This window comes from Leptonotus elevatus, chromosome 10, assembly GCF_054856555.1.
Source record: "Leptonotus elevatus isolate MCC_2025b chromosome 10, RoL_Lele_1.0, whole genome shotgun sequence".
NCBI lineage: Eukaryota > Metazoa > Chordata > Actinopteri > Syngnathiformes > Syngnathidae > Leptonotus > Leptonotus elevatus.
Genome location: NC_141248.1, coordinates 13,943,971 through 13,965,669, shown reverse-complemented (window position 1 = coordinate 13,965,669; position 21,699 = coordinate 13,943,971). Strand labels below are relative to the sequence as shown.

Here is a 21,699-nt window from a genome sequence, read left to right as displayed (position 1 = left end):
ATTGGACAATACAAGACACTTTTATAGCATTCCCAGTGATACTGCGTGTGTTATGCTTTGACTCTTACTATAGCAACGTGCTGAAGGAGTCCTAATGTAAGATTTTAAATGCTGGTAACACTAATTATTCAACAAATGTATGATGCCGTTCCTCAAATATTAGCCAATCTACCAAGGAAGAGGTGGAGGATTTTGGGGTGGGGGAAGGGGGGGGGGGTAGTACTCCGTCTGGGCTTAGCAAGCGTCATGACAGTCCTTTCCAAACAATGGTCACATTTTCCCAACAATTGTCACTTTTATGTAGCCTTTATGACATACACCACTTCGCAAGGCAGTTAACCTTTTGAATCGGGGGCCCCCCAAGGGCCCGCATGACCTGTCTTCATTTGGCCCTCGCTTTTAAATACATTCACTGCGACACAAATGGAAAGCATCGCGTGTGTCTTCATCTCTTCTCTTAGTCTTAATGTGTAAATACGGCCCAGTTTGGACAAAGGCCCTCGTGGGCCACTTCATTAGGTACACGTGCTTGAGCTAGTCTGCCTTTACAAAGGTAAGAATGATCTAAGCAGCTAAGCAGTGGCGGGAAGTGCATTCGGTAGCTAATTGATTCTGAAGGCCCTGACGGTCGACAAACACATACAGGCTAGCATTTGATTGGATAAAAAAATAAATAACATTCCCAAAAAAATCCAACATCCACATATGGAAACAGTTCAAGTTTTTGCGTATGTACGGCAATGTTTAGGTGGCTAATGCTAACAGTTAAGCAATCAATCAATAAAGCTCATCTAGGCGGTGTATTAATGCCTTGTCGTTATTTTGCTGTTGGACTTTGTTGACATTCTAGCACGAAGGGGGCTTGCAAATTTGGACACTGGACCAAATAGACGAACCTTTACAGAGGTTAGCTTAATGCTAGCTAGCTGCTATGACAGACACGACACAGATGGATTTCAAATTTACCAAACACGAAAAAAAACACCTTTAGTCCTACAGTGCCAGTGTAGGACAAGAGATCCAAGAGGTTAAAGTAAGTTATTTGAAACTTAAAATAACAGCTTTTTGTAGTTTGACGAGGCGGCATTAGCGCGGCAGCCACAGTCTTGGTACACTCCAATGTTTTCAAAAAAGTGACTATGAGGCTTGGTAATACACTTTGGACAACATATGGTGTAGATAAAGCACTGTGTAAGTGCACTCGATTCACCATTTACCCTTATGATCATTTTGGATTTGTCATTTTTTGGACTATGACGTGTTTTTCGGCAAAATTGCAATTATTAACCCATCGAATGGATTCCGGATTTGGTGGTTAAACGGTAAATGAATATGCAAACATGGATTTGGGGTACGAGTCGAGGCTATGCTGGGAGTAAATTACACTTCTCACTATGATGCACAGTTCATAATTTCTCCAGAAGGTTTGCACACTAATGCCTCCATCAGCCGCTATGCTTTTATTTTTACAGTAAATACCTTGAACCCACCGTCATCATCATTCATTCATTCATTCGCCTGTGGTCGGTTGTCCTTCGTTCTGCACTTTGTCCGTCAGGGGTGTTTATATGCTGCACTGCAAGGTTCCAGTTCCATGTTGACTTGTTCAAAACAGAGAGATCAAGGTTACATGGGGTGATTTTAAATGTTATATTGCCAGGGTGTAAACCTAGAGTCTTGTTTGAGTGTAATGGCCCTGTTAAGACTCCTTCTTTTCCTCTTTGGCTCATTAGGCCCGTGGAGATCAGCCAGACGTGCAGACTCTGGGAGCGGTCACTGCTGTGGGGTGCTGCATGGAATAACTTTGTACACGGTGGAAGGCAAAAGCCGACATGCTTGATCACTCGCTATGAGGACTGATTTACATTCGGCTACTGTCATTGCCATAAAACGTGCTGAGAGTGGAGCGATTTCAACATTCAACATATGGAAAAATGAGCACTCGGGAGACTCCCAACCGCACACTTTTTCCATCAGGGCTGAGATGCTCTGTGCAGATATGTGTGTGCGTGTGTGTGCGCAACAGAAATCCTCACGATCATTCCTATTCATACAGGTCATGTGTCCATCTGGATGCTGCTTGGAACACATGCTAAGTAAGGCGCAGTGGAGTAACAAAATACAGCAACAGATGAGGAGCTTTTAGAAAGACTGATCTTTTGTCAGATTCAGGTAGATGGAAGAGGAACCCGGCGCACACAAAACGGTACATCATATCTATCATGTGACCTAAATCATTCAAGGTTTTTGACTTTTGAAACTGAACTTCAAGTCTTGAGCATTCATTCGTCAGCTTGAATATCAATCTTAAGGTTCATATAATAGTGAGGGTTGTAGTTAGGCTTTGTTTACTGTAAAATCCCATGAATGACACTTTTTTTTAATGATAAAAATGATGTGAGAGAGAGAGAACGAGAGAGGCAGAGACAGACAGAGGTTCTTTTGCATGATTTTGTACAAGAGCTGAAGAAAACTAATATTGTCAAACATTTATTGAGCAGCAATCTAAATGTGACCCCCGTGCTCACGCTAACTTTAATTCGTTGCTGCCTGCCGGGCCAACAAACATGGTTCAGTGTCCACATACATTTGATTCATAGAAAGCTTTGACAGAATGTGAGAACCATCAGGAAACCCATCAAAACATGACAGGGCCAGGAGGGAACTTACTGGAATCTGCCGTAAACCGCGAGCAAAAAAATCAATGCTCCTTTGATACAGATATCGTAATAGACCCTTAAAATAACTTAGCAAGACTTGAATATGGAGATAAAAATGGCCAAATTCCCACAGTGAAATACATTTCTGCCAAAACTGAGCACTAACTCACACTTGCGTACTACTAGTGAAGTGCCATATGCTAACTAGTAGAGTTTAATGTCACTCGCAATCCTAGCACATAGTTGTCAACCAGTGCATTTAGCTAAGGCAGCTAGCTGTTATCCGCTAGCTGCTAACGCTGGTGACTGAGGATAGATGAGAACGGCATGAGCTGGCAAAATAAGTGGATTTGACCCACATATTGGCTGTCATTGATTATTTACCAACAATCTGTCTGGTTTTGTTAGCAAATAGGGAGAGTCGAAAGGGCTGATAAAGTACATGTACATTCTAGCGAATTTTAGCATGTAACTTAAATATGGTGCCCGTCAGCGAGTAGATGCAGTATTTTAGAGTGTATTTTATAGAATAAATACATTTAAGTAAACAGCATCAGACAAAGAAGATATGCCCATTTACAATATAAAAGGACATTTTGACATCTTGGGTTGAGTTCCCCTCTAAGTTGATATCCAGGATATCAAATAAACGTTTGGACAGGAAGCTACTAATTGGGACTAGCACAGTAATTAACTGCGAAATGTTATTACATACTAATAAGTCAAAAGTGGCAATAGTAGTGGAAAAAAAGATTGAGGCCAAAGAGTGTACTACTATTACACTGACATTAATGTATATATCAAGAATAGCAAATAAATGCTGTGATTATTTTCCATACAGTCTTGCCTGACCCTGATGTCCGGGGATGTGAGGAGCGTGTTGATTGACAGCAAATGAAAACCAGGTGAGTATCAATCAAGCGAGCCGTTCCCGACACAAGGTCATCGAGGCTTGGCCAAAGAGGTCGCCCCCACCTGAGGGGGGCTGACGGGGGCAGACAGGGTTGCAACTCCAGGAGTCGGTTTTCAATTAAGTCGCAGCTCCACGTGTCAGAGGGATGCATGACCAATCGGCTGCTCGTCCCTCACATGAAACCCCTCATCCATCTTTTCTTATGAAGCGCAGAGGAATCAAAGAAGCCTCATGGCTCGATCAAACGTGACTGACTGACTCTCTCACCCTCACGTTTTTCACATCTGTCACTCTTTTATCATTCGGGGATGCTCTCTACTGTGGGTCGCTTTATCTGTGAACCAAATTTTTGTCTTTCAGGCAATCTCATTCAATGATAGTCTTTTTGGAATCCAGACATTCACTCCCATGCGTTACAGATTCATATTTATATATATATATATATATTTTTTTTTTAAATCACGTGGTAGAGTAAAGGAGGGAAAATGGCTGGCACAGAGTGAGATTAAAAGGAAAGGAAATGTTTTTTTTTAATAGGAATGAGCTAAACTGAAGTTATAACAATTTGAACTGGTCCAAAAAAGTGGAAGTTAGAGGTAAATTACTCCCAAATTTGAATTTTGGCCATTTATTTGGAAATTAAGGTAGAGAGGGAGAGAGAAGGCCCATTTGAAATTGCACTCTAAAAACAGTTGGGTCAAAAATAACCCAACTATGGGTCAAAAATAGACTAATCCTTTACTCATCAGATCCTTTACTTTAGTCAAAAAATGGGGTCATTTTGTATAAAACAACCCAGAAAGTTGGGTCAAATTGACCCATAAAATGGATCGGTCCATTTTTTATCCATAAACTAATTGGGTTACTTTTGAACCAACTGTGTAGTATGGTTTGAATTTGTTGAAAACTGTGTAAAAATTGTACTTAAATATGTAAAATGTCATACTTTGGGGCCTTCATCGTGAAAATCATTTTAAAAAAAGGACTCCTAAAAGAAAAAAAGCAAGAATGAAGAAACAACATTCTACAACTCTGAAAGTAACAATGACAACATTTTAAAAAAAATAACGTCATAGTTTTGTGTCGGTGGAAATTAAAACTGATTGACTTGACTGATTTCTCATCAATGTAGTTTTGTAGTGGATCGCATTTGATTGAGCAGGTGTCCCAAATGGAATATTACAGAAATGAAGCATTTCATCAAGGACTGTTATATTTCCTGACTTTTGGGATAAAAAGAGAAAGTAGCTTTAATGATCCTAATGGAATCTAACTAAGTGAAAAATCAATCTTTTTAACAACTACAAAATCTTTGGCCACGTTCCCACTCCTGGAGAAGGAACATATGCCGACTCAGCTGCTTGCGTATTCATCTTTAAAGTGTTGATAATTCAGTGTTGACCTCACTGTTGAACCCTGAGACCCAAACACCAGATTTGGCTTCAGGGATGGTGAGTGAGTCTTGACCATGTGTGTGTGTGTATGAAACTGGAAGCACTGCAGAGAACTGAAGCAGTTTGTCAGCCTTGCCTTGAGGCGGACAGGCCTCTTTTAGGATGTGATGGCGAGGAGGCGTGCAGGACGGAGGAGTGAGCGAGACCTGCACGAGGAGTTGAGGCACGGTTTCCTGTGTGTACTGCACTTCCTGTGTGTTAAGCGCCAGCGCCTGTTTCCTGTGTGTGATGGGTGCCAGGCCCCCGCAAGTCCACACACACATCAATGTGAGGAACAGACCAGGCAGATGGTACAAACATCAGGACATTTTCACTGGCTTCTATATACACACGCTATCCATGTTACATTTCACAGGCACAACTCTTTCTCCGTGTCTTTTTTCTCTCTGCAAAGATCCCTACGAGGAGACCTAAAACTGTTCAGATCTATCAGTTCAGTCACCTCTTTGAATCAGTCAGGAGACTTCCATGCGATGCTTGGATGAGTTCAGTCTGGAAGAAGAAGAAAATTGAATGTAGGCCCAACCAGACAATTTGGGGATGAATTAGAACCGAGATTGTGTGCAACAATATAACCTATGATGTCTCAAATGTTCGTCTAGATCACTAAATCGCCCTGCGATTGGCTGGCAACCAGTTCAGGATGCACCCCGCCTTCTGCCCGAAGCCAGCTGGGATAGGCTGCAGCAAGCCCCCCCCCACCCCCCACCCCCCGTTTATAGTAGACCCATCTAATTTTGTGACACACCATGTTTTATTTATGTAGAATATTATGATACAAAATTAACTGAGGCTACACATTTTTTAATGATATATGTAGACTGTACATTTTCAATTAATCTTTTGTTTTAATTCATGTAAATACATTTAATTAATATTTGAAAACACAGTATGCTAGCAGTGTGACCTAATTAAAATAAATAAATAAATAAACGAAACACAAAAAAATACGAGTTTAGAATTATTATTTTTTTTAATAACTTTATTTAACAAATTGAAATCAAAAGCCAAACATGGCAAACATTAAGCGGTTTAGAAAAATGTATGTCGTTGGAGTGACATACTGGTACAGTCACGAAGTCGTGACGACGTCATCAAGACCGGACTTTTTCCCGACCAGCGAGCGGCACTGGCCAGGTGTGCTGCTCACTTCTTCTGTCAATGGTTCAGCCTTTAACACGTTAAAATTGCTGGCAAAACAAGTAGCTGCATTCTGTTATGTTAATTTGGTTCGCTTGGCCATTTTATGGCGTCAGTCAACTTGTACTACATGGCAGTGACGTCACCAACAGAGACGGTAAGATGCTAAATTGTGTAAATTAGGCACCAACAAGTTCCAAGTCAAACTACATTGTATGGTCGACTCCACCCCCATTTCCCCCCTTGTGGGAAAAAGTATATTGAATTGAAAGTTTTCAGTGGCACGAGCAGTTAAATTTCTCTCTCTCTCTCTCTCTCTCTCTCTCTCTCTCTCTCTCTCTCTCTCTCTCTCTCTCTCTCTCTCTCTCTCTCTCTCTCTCTCTCTCTCTCTCTCTCTCTCTCTTCACTCATTGTACGTATACAGTTGATCGATAAGAAATAATTGCAGTCCAAGAGGCCATCAGACAGTATTGACTGCTGTGTAGATGCTGTAAACGGTCCCCGTAAGGGGGGCATAAGTGGTGACTGAGATGGGGCCCTTGAACATTTTTTATTTACAATTTGCCGCATTGAAATGGTGAGCCTGTGTCATAAAATGATCTATATTGCTAAAATCTGTGTTCCCATTTACACTCCTCACATTCAGCCCCGGTCATATTTCAATGCATATCTACTCTCCGGTTGACCAGACAGAGAAGAGCTTCCATTGAAGGAAATGTCCATCATGTGCGATCCATGTATGCAGTGTATACAGCCCATCCAACAGAAGTGAAAGGCCTGCATGCAGGGCTACTGTAATTACGTACTGAAAAGACCAGGCTGGAGTCCATTCAGCGCATCCTTGAAGACAGAATAGCGCTCTCATCCCTGATGAGGAAAGCCCTTCAGTATTTGTTGCACTTCTTTGTGTAGAGCTTAGTTATCAGCACATTGAAAGAAACACATCTCAATGGCGGTGTATGGGTCTTATTCATCTGCTCTTTCTTTTCACTGACAAAAAGCGCAGCGGCTTCTCGGTTATCAGTTGTCTGTTTAAGCACTGTAAACATGCGACATAACGATGCGTTGATAACCCAGACCGGGAGGACAAGGGCAACCCATTAAGCGCCACTAACTGACAAGTCTGAACATGGAGGTGAGCACGAAGGGTGGAAAGGGAAAACACAGCAAAGGGATGCGGCAGTGGTTCAACAGCGGAAAACTCTTGATGTGTTTGATGCAAAACATGAAATAAAAAGTCTGTCTGATGAGATTATTATTTTTTCTCTTTAAAAAGGTCATGGGACTGAGCTTTAGCAAAAATGTGTCATTCCCATTAAGTAGCTAAATCCTCTCTGACTAAACTGATCTTTGACATTTACAGCGTGACCCCCTTCTGTTTCATAATTGTTCTTTGTAAGAATCTTCAAATTGTTTGAACACTCGTTAACATGAGCATACAATTGCAAAGGTTTGAGTGAGCCTACTCTCATTTAGTTGTGGTCACTTATACCAGACATGCCCTAACAAATGTCCCGAGAATTCAAACTTGTTTTGTTGTCGTGTGGCGCCCTCTGCTGGTGAAGCTGTATAGCGCACAAGAGGAGTCAAACGCCATTAACAAACAGCTTCTGTTTGGGTATTTTGCAATAATAGTATTTGATGTAAGGAGTTGTTGTGAAGCACACTGGGGTCTTGTATGTAACGATGACATCTCTCATGACTTTATACTGACCTTTGGATGTTGCGAAAGTGTCTGACTCCACAACAAAAATAATGTGTACTTCTGCGATGCCACACTAGAGGGCGTCAATGAGTTTTGTTTATTTGCTGCTTGAGTCACGTTAATAGGAGACAGATTAGAAAAGATGAAAGGATGAAGTGAGTCTATGACTCAAGTCTCAGTCATCTGTCTGAGACTTAACAAGATGATTAGTCACTCGATGCTACCATCCATTCACAAATCTTTTCTACACAACATTTTATGAATGGCAGTACTGTATCACTAGCAGGTCTTACTCGCAATTCTGAGGTTTTGAGGATCGAGTCTTGATTCTGGGCTTCTTGCGTGGAGTTAGCATGTTTTCCCGGTGCTTGTGTGGGTTTTCTCCAGGTATTCTATAGCTTCTTCTCATATTCCACAAACTTTCATGTTGGGCCAATTGAAGCTCTGCGATTGGCTGGCTTAAACTCACACTGGTTTAAACTATATCATGTTCAGACTTATATATTTACATTGCAACAAATCTTTTAGCATTCTAGTCATCTGTATCCTAATTTGCAAATCACAATCACAATATTTTCATGGCATGTTGGGATTGAAATGTACCACGGCGTATTAGGGCCACGTATAAATATATATTTTTTTAGAGGGCGGGGGCAATATTCAGAGAAAAAACTCGCAAATTTGCCACTTTATAAACTCGCAAATGTACGAGTTTTTTTCTCGCAAATTTGAGACTTTATAAAGTGGCAGATTTGCAAGAAAAAAACTCAGAAATTTACGAGAAATGCACATAGTCTAATCATGTGAGGATTCAATGGTAGTTAATGGGACACTGTTTATAAAATGAAAAGGCAGAATGGAGACGGATTCATTTTTAAATTAAAACTTTACTCGTCATTCACCGCAGCCAGAGCGACAACACTTCCTGATATCCTATCAGCTGACTAACACTATCCAATCAGATGCTAGCATACCATCGGTTAATGCGAGTGAATGACGGAGAGCAGCAGATTCGACACATCAATTTAGATACTTGTACAAAAAAATACTAACATGTATGAATGTGTAAATAATAATTCTGGAAACATAAATGTACAAGTAAATATACATTTTAACAAATAAACTTAAATGCTTGATCGTCCGGGTGTGGAGTACACAACGGTATGGTTAATCTATGCTAAAGCAATTACTATCTCCTTATTTGGAAACCCGACCAAAAAGTATTGGCACAAACAGTCGAGGAGTACGCTATGTGTATTTCTCGTAAGTTTTTGAGTTTTTTTCTGGCAAATCTGCCACTATATAAAGTCGCAAATTTGCCACTTTATAAAGTGGCAAATTTGCAAGAAAAAAACTCGTAAATTTGCGAGTTTATAAAGTGGCAAATTTGCGAGTTTTTTTCTCTGAATATTACCCCCGCCCTCTAAAAAAATAAATAATTATACGTGGTCCTAATACGCCATCGTAGAAATGTATTCCAACAACTTGTATTTATTTATTTATTTATTTATTCATTCATTTATTTATTTATTTTCACGAGATTAAGACAAACTCAGTCTTTTCTATGTACTCAAAAGCCTCGTTCTCTCAATTGCTCGCAAATTTGTCTCAATGTGTCAGTGAGCACTTCTCCTTTGCCGAGGTAATCCATCCAACCTCAAAAGTGTGGCATGTCAAAATGCTGATTAGACCGCGTGATAATTAGTGTGCCTTTGGATGCCCACAATTAAAGGTCACTCTAAAATGTGCATTTGGGTCACACAGCTCACTGATGTTGCAAGTTTTGAGGGAGCATGCAGTTGGCTTTTTAGTAGTAGCTCTTACCTGGCATAAAATTAAGTCCAATCATACAATTTTTGTCTGTTGTGTAATTTTTGCCCTGTTCTCTACCTCTACCTTAACATTTGAATTTCTAGTTAGGGTTCGCTTAGTTTGCTTATCCAACTGTCTAGTGTACAAAACAGCTACTTTTATGTGTGTTTGACTGTACCTGTATTGTCTGCCTTAAAATTAAGGCCTAAGACGTATTTTGACGCCAAATAAAACATCTACTCATGATCAGCTACATCCTTCGTTAAACAGATCCTTCTAAGCTTTGTGACGCAAATGCACAGGCAAACGTAACATCTGAGCGCATGGCACCAATGACAGCCAATCACTTTAGAGCCTTTAGAGCTAGTCGATATAGAAAATTATGGGAGGACTGTAAAGGTAACTTGGTTAGCCTGGATAGCCAAGATTCCAGTGAAAGTGTAGCCACACAAACGTGTGATATTCCTGCACATCTGCAAGCAGTGTTGATCATACTATACAAACACATTCTGTCATTCTTAAATATTTCATTTCTATTTATTTTCTCTTTCATCAATGTTGACGCTTAACCAGCAGTGCCATTAGTGAGGAAAAGAACGTCCCTCCCCCTAAGCGGTGAATCATCTCACATACACAGGGCCGCACAACATCAGTGTGTTCAGACACGCTAGCTGTAGCGCGCTGTTTTTAGAAGCTCTCGATTAATGTCAGATGCTGCCTTCTCATTGTTTCCACTGCAGGTCAACACGGGCACTCTGCAAACACACACTTTAAACAAGTTTAAGTGCGGCAATAAATCATCATATGTTATATACTTATCATCGTACTCACAATATAACCTTTGTGTGTATACATTGGCAAAATGGAATGTCATTACTGTCGAGTATACTGTATATGTATTGTAAGGCTGGCGTGTTCAGACAGCAATTTGGGATGAATGAATGAGAACATGAAGTCTGACAGGATGGAATAGCTTGTTAACGTAATAGCAAGAGTGTCTACACCGCATCAATACCAGGTAAGGGACGACTGCATCCTTCAGCGAACAGTTGAGCTGGTAACACGGGAAATAGTTTTTAAAAATTAGAATTTGACATTTGAAGAACATTTTTGTTTTTTTGGTCAGGCACCATTTTCAATCAGCAGGGTGCACTCTGACAAGAATTTGGTAGTAAATGTCAATAAATTACTTTTACTATTAAAATATCTCTTTCTTGTTACCTCATAATCTATGATTTCACCTTAGAGCTGTGCTTTTCGGTCATTTCTTTTGCTATGCCCCTCCCTAAAGGAAGAATATATTTCGCCCCCCCCCCCAACTCTCTGCCATTATTATAAATACTCGTTATTATTTGTTTATAAAATTGTTGTAAGTACACCTCTGACAATGAGAGTGTTACTGCCACCTACTGTACTAAATGTGCAATTATACTTTATTCTAATAAGGGCAACAACAAAAAGTTCCCTATGGTCACACGTGTCCCTCTGGCATCATACCTTAATGGCAGGATAGTGACGATACAGTTTAACAAAAAGTAGAAAAGAACAAACTAGATAATGACACACTCAATGACACAGTTGGGTCAAAAGTTGGACCGACACATTAACTTGGGTCAATGTGACCAATCAAAAAAAGTGTGTGGTTTTGTATAAACTGAAATAAAGACCAACAGAAAGTTGGGTCAAAATGTCTCAAGTCATCCAATTTTTGACCCAGATTGGGTTATCTATGACCCAGCAGTTTTAAGAGTGTACACTCTAAAAACTGTTGTGAAAAATAACTCAAATTGGTTTATAAAAAAAAAAGGACCAGCCCAACTTTTTGGGTTATTCAACTAACCCAAAAAGTTGGGTCAAATAATAAATAACCCACAAACAACCCCGCAAAATTGGGTTGTTTTGTGGGTTATTAATTTAATTTGACCTAACTTTTTTGGGTTAAAGAGCTCAAAAAGTTGGTAGGGATCATTTTTGACCCAATTCAGTTGCATTATTCGATTAACCCCCCAAAATTGGATAAAATGAATAACCCACAAATAATCCCACCAAATTGGGTTGCTTTGTTGGTCATTAATTTATTTTGAGCCAAACCAACTTTCTGAGTTGAGCCATTTTTTTTTGTGTGTGTGGGGGGTATTTTTGACTCAATTGTTTTTAGAGTGCAGAGTAGACAACGACTGTGAGCAGGGACAAAAAGTTAAAGCATTTACCAACTTTTTACTATCCATAATATCATAATAACTCTGTTTTACTTCAACTTTACCATTAAAGTCTTCTTTTGTCTGTTCTCTACTCTCTTTCTCCCCAGCTACTGTGATGGAGGAAGACAACTGTGTCCCTGCTGTTTTTCATCAGGAAGGACGGTAATGAGAGAACAGAATAAAAAGCCTGGCTCCACAACTGTCCAGATGTACAAGAGAGAACTTGATGGGAAAACATCTTCATCTTCAAACATCATCCATTGTTCTTTGGATAACATTTTGCAAACACCTGCTAAACTGTGTCTCAAACAACACGAATTGGCCAGTCTGCACTTAACAACGACAGGCGGAAATCCACTCACGCAAAAGTGTGTTTATCAAGTGGAAAAGAAAATGACTGTTGACTGGAAATCCACCTAATGGTGACGCATAACTTCACCTTGATCAATACAGTACACACAAACATATGATGTGACTCAGTCCTCTTTCATGGGTCTGCCACTGAATATTGGTGCAAGTTAATATTGGATCAACCAGTATCAAACCATGCAACCACGGCGTCTCTTAGATCGAGTTGATCTGAAGATGCTAAACTGTGGCTTGAAGATGGAATGTTGTGTGCAAAGCAAAGATGGAAGCAGATCCTCCAATGCGCTTTACTATCCCGACGCAGGCTCATAAAGACTCGTCTGGAGAACATGAGGGCTGCAGCATGGCTTTTATAAGAGCGCCATCCACATCTGCCGCACACTGATTTCTTCAGGCCCCTCTCAGTCTGCCTGTGAAGCTGTTTACGCCCTTGGAGGATTATAACCACACACTTTTATTGAATCTGTTTGGGAAAGGTACTGAATTATGTTGACGATCATTTTGCAGGCTGTCATTTGTGGTGCCGACGCAGTCACACTCTTGAATTATACCGGTGAAGACTGGTTCTTGCCAGTTTCGCGTAATTAGTTCTGATGTAATAGGTGTCAGAAATGCACTGCTAGACGTGACCTTAGCTTATTGTTTGAAATGTGGCCGAAGTGCCCCCTGTGGCATAGTGATCTCTGGGAAGCTGCACACTCTTAAATTAATTGGGCCCCTGATCAGACTTCACCTATTACAGCAGTAGTGCCAACACTCGGTCCTCAAGGGACGGAGTCCTGCGGGTTTTGGATGTTTCCTTTCTCCAACACACCTGAAGTTCGTCAGCAAACTCTGTATAAGCCTGATAATGAGCCTGTTCGTTGGAAACAGGTGCATTGGAGCAGGGAAACATCCAGAACCTGCAGGACTCGAGGGCCGAGTTTGGACACCGCTGGGTCAAAAATGTGCAACCGGTTGGCCTATTACATCTTAGGATTCCACTCAAATGACAAACCTTAGTTATTATTGAATTATTTCTCTGTAAGTTCTGGATGGTTTAAATACATCATCAGTTTTTATTAGGGATGGGTGAGTACCGATATTGGGTAGGGATGGGCGAGAACCGATACCAGGTTACCCTCTTGTGGCTGTTTTACAATCAGGAACTAGAAATTAGAGCAGAAAATTGCTGTTCATTTTTTTTAAGGAAAAATACTGTATTGGAATATATATATATATATATATATATATATATATATATCTTTTTTTTTAAAATTAACTGTCATTTTGGGGTTGGGATTTTATGTAGTAGTGGTATCGGTATTTGGTATCAGTATCGATGACTACTCAAGAATTGAATATCGGTATGAGTCTGAAAAAAAAAGTGGTATCGAACATCACTAATATCGGGTATCGGACTTACTTCAAGAGATCAGTACTTGGAAAAATGCTATAATGGGATCTATTGGGCTTTCTTTAAAATTATCTGCCATTGTTTTGGGGGGAAATGTTATGTATCCAAAGGACTAATGGTATCGGTACCTGGTATCGGTATCGGATGATTACCCTTACTCGTATCGGTCTGAAAAAATAGTGGTATCAGACATCCCTAGTTTTTATGTGATGCCATCTACATTGCATTGCAGTAAGCGTCTTAACCAAATGTAATGCAGGCAGTCATTTTTGCTCCAGTTACATGTATTCCAGAAAGCTCCTGCACATGCAGGGAGGGACGGAAGGCAAAGAGGAGGCTGACTTGAGATAGGAGGAAACATCAGTAGTCCCCTTTAGGCATCCGAACAAGTCTGAACTGTTCTTGTGCCGCCCCTGATGTCGCTGCTTGTGTTGAGGCCGCACCAGGCAAAGCTGTCCCAGTAATACCCCACCTCCAAAAAAAAAGAAAAAGAAAGAACAACTTTTGCAGTCTTGCGGGGATACAGGACGGCAGCTGTTGCGCTCCAGACGTGTTGCGTGATACTTGGTGACGCACTGCAGCCCGAAGCCGTGGAGCACTGCAGAAAGTGAGTCGGGAGCGTAGGATATGCTACAGGTGGAGAGGCGGGGAGCAGCAAGCCGGAGCCCGCTATACGGAGCAAGGAACCTCAGGTGAGGCGTTACAATGTTAACGTTGATCTGAGGAGAAGATATGATGCATTGTTGATGACGTGCTTAGGATATAATTCAATGTTAGGGTTGAATTCTGTTCTAGGATGGAAAGGTCAAGCTTTGCTCTACAAGCAGGCACTTGCAAACAGTAACTCTTGATGTTTGTAGAGAACAATTTGAAATGTAGCCAAAGATGCTTTCCTAGAGAATCAACTTTGAACAAGATTGTGGATACATATCTTCTAAAAATGCAAAATGTGCCTCACAGACGCGTAATGGAACACCATTAGTTTTTTAAAAAGCTTGATCAAATCTGTCAACTTTCTTTAGCAAACTCTCAGTTGCGCATGCAAATGAGGAATGTCCAAATGTTACACAGCTGAACTCGTTTAGTGCGAGAGCATTTCGGTCCTTTGCACACCATGATGCAGAGCAAGGAAAATCAATATCATCCCTCCGCTTCCTCCTACGCTTTTTGTGTTCTGATTGTTTGCAATTGTGTGTTCGCCATCTGACAATATTCTCGTCTTTGTTGTGGCCTGGCACATTCAAGTCAGAAATTCCCCCCATCCACACATGTCTGGGGTGTCTCTAGTCTAAACAATGTCTCTCAAAGCCTTTGAGTGCAGTGATGCCACTTGTCCTCCTCCCTGTCTCACCTTCACTCACCCTCTTCCTCATCATCATCTTTTCCTTCATTTTCCCGACATTTTTGGCAGTGGAGGCCACGTAAATGTGTCATTTAAGAGGGACTTGGAGGGTTGGGACAATGTAGCATTTTTGTGGACATTCTGTACGTTAGAACATTTGAATGGGTGTGTCGTTTGGTGCTCAAATAACTCTTGTCAGTTGGTCTTTGACTTCATTCATTCATGTTGTTGCATAAGAAGGACAAAACATTTAGGGTTGTTTCAGTCCATCTGGCTTTTTAAATAGTGTTGTGCAACAGTTGTGGTAATAGCAGACCAGATTTGGGGTTGCAGCGGATGTTTAGCTTGGATTTGGAATTGACTAATTTATGTGGGATGTGATCCCTTCATTAGGGTGTTTTGTTTTTGTTACCATTGGAAGTTCATTTAAGAATTTTTATAGGATAATTTATTGTGTCCATGGAGAGGAAGTCAAGAATACTTTCTGCAGAAATATTAAATGTGTAAATGGCACTTAAAATAGGATGGCTTGTTTTTCCAAAATATTTGCCTTTTTTTTTAATGATTTAAAAAAAAAAAAGTTACTGACAAAAATGAGCGATTTAAAAATGATTTTATGGAATCACTAGAAGGATGTAAGGAAATGCCGCTTTATTTCTATATTCTTGCTTAAACACCTAAAAGTACTTACAAAGAACGGCAAAGCACATTCAGGAGCAAAGCAGCTTACCAAATTACCAAAAGAACAAAGAACAAGTAATACAAGTCGCTTTCTAAAATTACAAAAATTAAAATTAAAATTAAAATTAAAATTAAAATTAAAATTAAAATTAAAATTAAAATTAAAATTAAAATTAAAATTAAAATTAAAATTAAAATTAAAATTAAAATTAAAATTAAAATTAAAATTATTTACAGTGAGATTGATTTTAAAAATAAATAAATCAAAGGCATGGAAAACAGCAAGGTTTTTAACCTAGATTTAAAATCATTCACACCATTTGCACGCAGCACAACAGCTAAATGCCGCTTCACCATGTTTGTTTTGAACTTTGACACACAAAAACAGATGTTTATGCTGCTCAAAGAGCCCACAGGAAGGCATTTCACAATATCAAGGGTTTGCTATGCTATGCTGTGATGTAGTGTATGAACCAGAGTAATATTCTTTCTATGGCATTTTGGCAGAATGACAGCATCTGCCATCATTCACACGCTATATGTGAGGGATTTACCAATTCTGGTTTCTGTGATGGTTCCTACTTGCCCTTAAATCACCACTTTGTGATCCTGCCGGAGTTGGGCTTCTGGTAATCGCTTGCAGGGTGTGCTTCCTTCCCCCATAAACTCCACAATGAGAATTCATCTCTTTCTTCATGCGCTTGAATAATGGCGGATGTTCTCTTGAACGCTTTGTTCCATCCTCAGGTGGTCTCACATGGGTTTGGTCATCCTTTGAAAGATTCCAGGTGTGGACTAGTAAGGAATGTCTTCAATTACGTTTGGCGGCACCTTTAAATTTGCTGTCATAAAAAAAGTTGGCTTCTGCGATGACAAGAAGAGCAGAGAAAATTGTTCAGGTGTATGCTTGTTTTGTATAATTACAACTGGTATGTTTACGTCTTCCTGCTCTCAACTGTTGGAAAGAAATTGAAGCCGCATGATGACAATTATATACTGTACATTCAATTCAATTTTCAACTTTTAGTTCACTAGCTCGATCACGCAATCACAATTAAACCATTTCAAGAAAACATGAAAGAGTGTAGAGAGTTGAAGACTTTAAAATGGTTTTGTAAGTTGTGCAGTTGAACAAAAAACTATTTTTTATTGTTAAGTCTACAACTTTCAGCCTGCAGGCTTTGCACATCACTGGAGTATGTTCACCGATTTAGCCATTTTTTTTCAACCTTTACTAAATCACAGTTGACTGTTTTTATAAAGTGATGATGAAGTTACTAATTGCTTTATTTTGTTCTCCATCTTTATGCCAATCAAGTCAAACGTTCCACTTCAATCCAAAGGGAGGTTCTGTGCTAGGTTCTAGCTGTGATGGCAGAGGACAATGTGGGAAACCTTATAGCATTCTTTATGTCATTAAACCTGTCAGGATGAATGAACTTTGAGGACCAATTCTGACAGAAATACAGCTGCTCCGATGCGGGGCGGGCAGGCAGGCCCCACAATGAAATTGAGCAATATACGAATGATGAATTGTTTTTTCACATTCCTTTCTGGCTTTACAAAATCACTCTCTGCTTTTTTTCCACTGCATCGTTACTGTATTATTTTTTTTTATGGTGTTTTGATTATTATTACTGTAGCTGCTATAAGAGAAGAGTGAAGATTCTGGAATTTAACTAACATGTGCCAGCTGTTAGTTGAACAAAATTGATTTTAAATAGTATGCGGGGACTGCTGCACGTTCTTTAACAATAAAATACAGCATTTTGACTGAAGCATGCAGGCAGGATTCCCCAATTTTTTGTAACATTATGCTTTCTGTGTCCTCCCAGGTTGTAAAGATGAGGTGCTGGATTTTCACCGTCCCGCTGCTGCTGTCATTCATGACACACACTGAAGCTCAGGGTGACAATTTGCTGAATGATCTTGAAGCCATGCTTCTATCATACTGTATAAATGTCATCACCATGGGTCTCTTCGTGTATTCTCCATTTTACAGGCAGGTGCAATAACGTGCAAGCAGCAGACATTGTTTTTCTGGTGGATGGATCTTCCAGTATCGGGAAAGTTAACTTCCAGCAGGTGAAGGGCTTTATAGCCGGAATCATCAAACCTTTTGCGAGCTCTGTCAGCGAGACAGGATTTCGCTTTGGGGCTATACAGTACAGTGACACCTCCAGGTAACCGATGACACTGAAGTTCAATGCAAATAAGAGAAACGTTCTGCCCAAGCAGCATAGTCATGTTTTACCGTCATTTATCCTCCTGTAAATCCAGGGTTGAGTTCACCTTGACGGCATACCTTAATGGAACGGAGCTCGTCAAAGCTGTGCAGAATATGAACTACAAGGGGGGAAATACACGCACCGGTGCTGGTCTCAAGTTTGCCGCTGATAATTTCTTCAACCCCACATACAGCCGGGACGTCCCAAAGGTGTGAGACGCAGCCAATTCTCAAAAATTTCAAAGCTATTATTCAGTCCTCTAATTCTCCTTTGAATCGTCAGATCACTATTTTGATCACGGATGGGAAGTCACAGGACAGTGTGCGGGAATCAGCGGAGAAGCTGCACAGTCTTGGGGTGCACATCTTTTCAATTGGTAGGCTGCTCGGTGTGCAGTTTGCTCTTTGTCAAAGACTGTCTGTGATGAATTTTTTTCTCATCTTTTCTCAGGTATCAAGAGTGCAGACAGTGAGGAACTGTCTGAGATTTCCTCCAAGCCTAGCAGTGACTTCACCTCCTTTGTCGGGGACTTCAAACTGCTCAACACTCTTCTTCCACTTGTGAGCCCCCGGGTGTGCTCCAAAGCTGGCGGAGTCTATGCGAGTGATGGTACATGCAGTAGTAAAAACAAATGGGCTGTTTGAACAAAAGTATTGGGACGTGTATGTTTATACAGGAACGGAGTAGAAGAATGGAGTCATTTGGTTAGGACAGGGGTCTGCAACCTGTGGCTCTGGAGCTCCTTGTGGATCGTTAAAAAAAGAAGACGTTTTTTTTGACATAGGCCTATTTATTTTTATTTTTTAGACAAAATATTTTTCAAATGAATTAATGGTTTAAATACATAAAAAAGAATAATTAAATATTCAAAAAATGTCAGAGTCCAAATTTTTAAGTTGTCAGAAAAAGTAAGACGAAAGGTAGAGTACATTTTTTATTACCTAAAAATGTCCAAAGAGTGACCATAAATGTCAAAAAAGAAGACAAAAAGGCAGAAAAGAAAACATTCAAAAAGTAACTATAAAATCCCCCCCCAAAAAAGAAATTCTGACAATTACCATAAAATGTACACAAAATTGCCCAAAAAGTCAGAAACTCTATTTTTAAAAAGGCAGGTAAGAAAATGTTCAACAAGGCAAAAATGTCAGACAATTTATACCCCAAAAAAAGGCAGAAAAAAGCCATAAAATGTGTTAAAAAAGGAAGAAGAAAGGCATATAATATGTCAAAAAATGACTGAAAATGTCATAAATTTGGCAGAAGAGTAGAAAGAGTAGAGTCTAAACATGTATGAAAAACAAAGTATGTTAAATTACACACATCCTAAAAATAAATAAATCGGAAAACGAAAGATAGAAGAAAATGAATGTCTACATATTGGATGCTACATATTTATCTGTTAGCTCTTGGGCCCTCAGTACATTAGACTCCTAACACTAACAAACTGTTTCCTTCATCACAACGTTCAAATATTTTTGGGCTCCAAACTGATTTTTAAAATGACTTATTTGGCCTAAAATGGTTCTTTTGACAGGAAAGGTGGCTGACCCCTGGGTTAGGAAATATGTCTCAATACTTTCGTCCACACAGCGAACCGCAGCTTACCATGGAGAACTGCTCCGTTTGAAAACATCTCCTCTCTTTTTAGAAGCCCGTTCCGGTCCTGCCAGCATTCAGTTCACAGGCGTGACGTCTGATTCACTCAGGTTCCGCTGGAATTCACCAGGCGGGCCCTTGAGGGGCTATGTGGTTCAGTATGTGCCCCTCTCTATCCAGGGTCAACCTATCACAGCAGAACTGCGGCAGGTGAGTCCAGATCATTTGGGATAGATGCATTTATTTTTGGCAGGTTATTGCTTTGGCATGACTGAGAGCTAATTATAGCTTCAGTTAATTGTGCTCAATGGGGAACACACACATCCATGCTAAGTATCAACATGCCTTGTCTTTATTATGCAGATGCTGTTGAGGTTATAATTTGGCAAGGTGAAATTCCCTTTGCTATTTGTTTGTAAAAACACCTCTTTCCTGCAGGAGACACTGTCTGCCAGTCAGAGAAGCTTTACTGCACGGCCTCTCAGGTCGGGAACAGACTACCTTGTGACTGTCATTGCGCAATACCCCAACAGTGTTGGAGAATCGTTTTTCGCTAATCAGCAAACCAGTAAGTAATACGTAGACAGGTACTGATGTGTAAAACACATCCTAATATGCAAAATGGATGTCTTTTCCATGTAGGGTCCTTGCCTGGCATCTCAGGTCTTCATTTGATCCAAGCAGGATTCTTCACTCTCTCCTTGGGCTGGGATCAGCCTTCATCTCCTGTGCAGGGATACCAACTTACCTACGGGCCACGAGGTCAGGCACAAACCTGGCTAACAATTTGTATTGCACTATGTATTCCTCTTTATTTTTCTATTCTGTTAATACAAGATATTTTTAGTCCTAAACTTGCGTTGTTGAATTGCCCTCCAAGCGGCGCTGGTTAGGATATTGATATACTGATTTGTCAAAGGCCTGCCAAGGCAGAATGAAATACTGAAGTGGAAATGAGCAGGAAAAGAAGCAACAGTACTTAATAACTTGCTGGTGGCAGGCTTTGAAGCAAGTTGAGAATGTACCGTAGTCAACGCAGAGTAAGATGAACATGCGCTCACTTAACAAGTTGCTGCCTCGCGGCATTAGCTGTCAGTCGCACCTTTATTGCCGAAACATTACCCAAAATATCAAACAGATTTTTAGCGCTCTTTAGCGTTAATCTACAGTGTAAATGAAGCCATACTCTTTGGATTGTCAGTTATTTTGCCTGAAATTCCTGGGCGTGTCATAGGTTACAACGGTGTCAACGTCGGGCTGCGTATGCCATGATTCAAGAGAGTGAGGAGTGGCCCCTGAGGGCTGATATCGAATGTTCTTTAGCTGAACATGTGGCGGGAGTGCCAGACTCACATGGAGCTCCTCTACTTGAATACCTCTGCTGCTGTTTGCAATTGGCAGAGATTGAATTTTTATTTTATTTTATTTTTTTTACAAATGATGATTTGGCATTCCTCAATCACAATATTGGGGCACTTATACAATGTGAAACTTGTTTCATAACCTGTTCAAGATGGAATCAATCATCTGCCGCTGTATCAAACATTTATTTGACTGGTGACTATTTTATAGTGTGTATAAAAACAACATACGGTGTGATTGTGATTACTCTAACTTGTTTATTGTGTTTCTTGCTTTTTTATCCGCAAGAGTAGGTCAGCCATCTGGCCAGCTATTGGTGGAGTCCCTGTCTGCAGACTCCACATCTGTCAACCTGGAGTCACTTGAACCCGACACGGAGTACACCATTAGCCTCTATCCGCTATTCCCCCAAAACTCTGCATCTCCTGCTACCCTCAATGCCCGCACATGTGAGTAGCCTCCATGACCCATTACAGACACACAATTACCAGGTACATGAAGCCACGGCGGATGACGCGCTGTAGAGTGGCAAATACGTAAAGAAAAGTTGCAATGGTGTGATGAAGTATCATTTCATTTGTCTTGTCATGGTTTTATTGTATAATTTTTGATGTTCTCAAAAAGCAGTATTCTGTTGGTTTTTATTCACTTTTTTATTCACATGAAATGTGTGGCAAGACTGTTGGGGAAAACATGCAGTTGTTAAAATGTCAGTCATGACAAATGGTCAAATTAAATTTATATATATATATATATATATATATATATATATATATATATATATATATATATATATATATATATATATATATATAATTTATTTTTTAAATGGTTTGAATT

The 21,699-nt window shown here is 40.0% G+C and overlaps 1 protein-coding gene and 1 long non-coding RNA gene across 2 annotated transcripts in view; both read left to right on the top strand.

The window, feature by feature from the left end:
- Positions 1-3,500: 3,500 nt before the first annotated feature.
- LOC147167202 (uncharacterized) lies at positions 3,501-5,531 on the top strand. Its single transcript, XR_015096388.1, has 3 exons — positions 3,501-3,565; positions 5,069-5,317; positions 5,422-5,531. It is a non-coding gene; the product is annotated as an uncharacterized LOC147167202 (long non-coding RNA).
- Positions 5,532-14,090: 8,559 nt separating this feature from the next.
- The window catches only part of col7a1 (collagen, type VII, alpha 1), a 63,336-nt gene continuing 55,727 nt past the window's right edge, over positions 14,091-21,699 (top strand). Inside the window, exons 1-10 of the mRNA XM_086086907.1 lie at positions 14,091-14,342; positions 17,509-17,581; positions 17,676-17,856; positions 17,954-18,110; positions 18,184-18,277; positions 18,352-18,510; positions 19,550-19,707; positions 19,936-20,065; positions 20,140-20,259; positions 21,153-21,308. Coding sequence (XP_085943033.1) covers positions 17,518-17,581; positions 17,676-17,856; positions 17,954-18,110; positions 18,184-18,277; positions 18,352-18,510; positions 19,550-19,707; positions 19,936-20,065; positions 20,140-20,259; positions 21,153-21,308 — 1,219 coding nt within the window. The 5' untranslated portion in view covers positions 14,091-14,342; positions 17,509-17,517. The remainder of the gene's footprint in view (positions 14,343-17,508; positions 17,582-17,675; positions 17,857-17,953; positions 18,111-18,183; positions 18,278-18,351; positions 18,511-19,549; positions 19,708-19,935; positions 20,066-20,139; positions 20,260-21,152; positions 21,309-21,699) is intronic.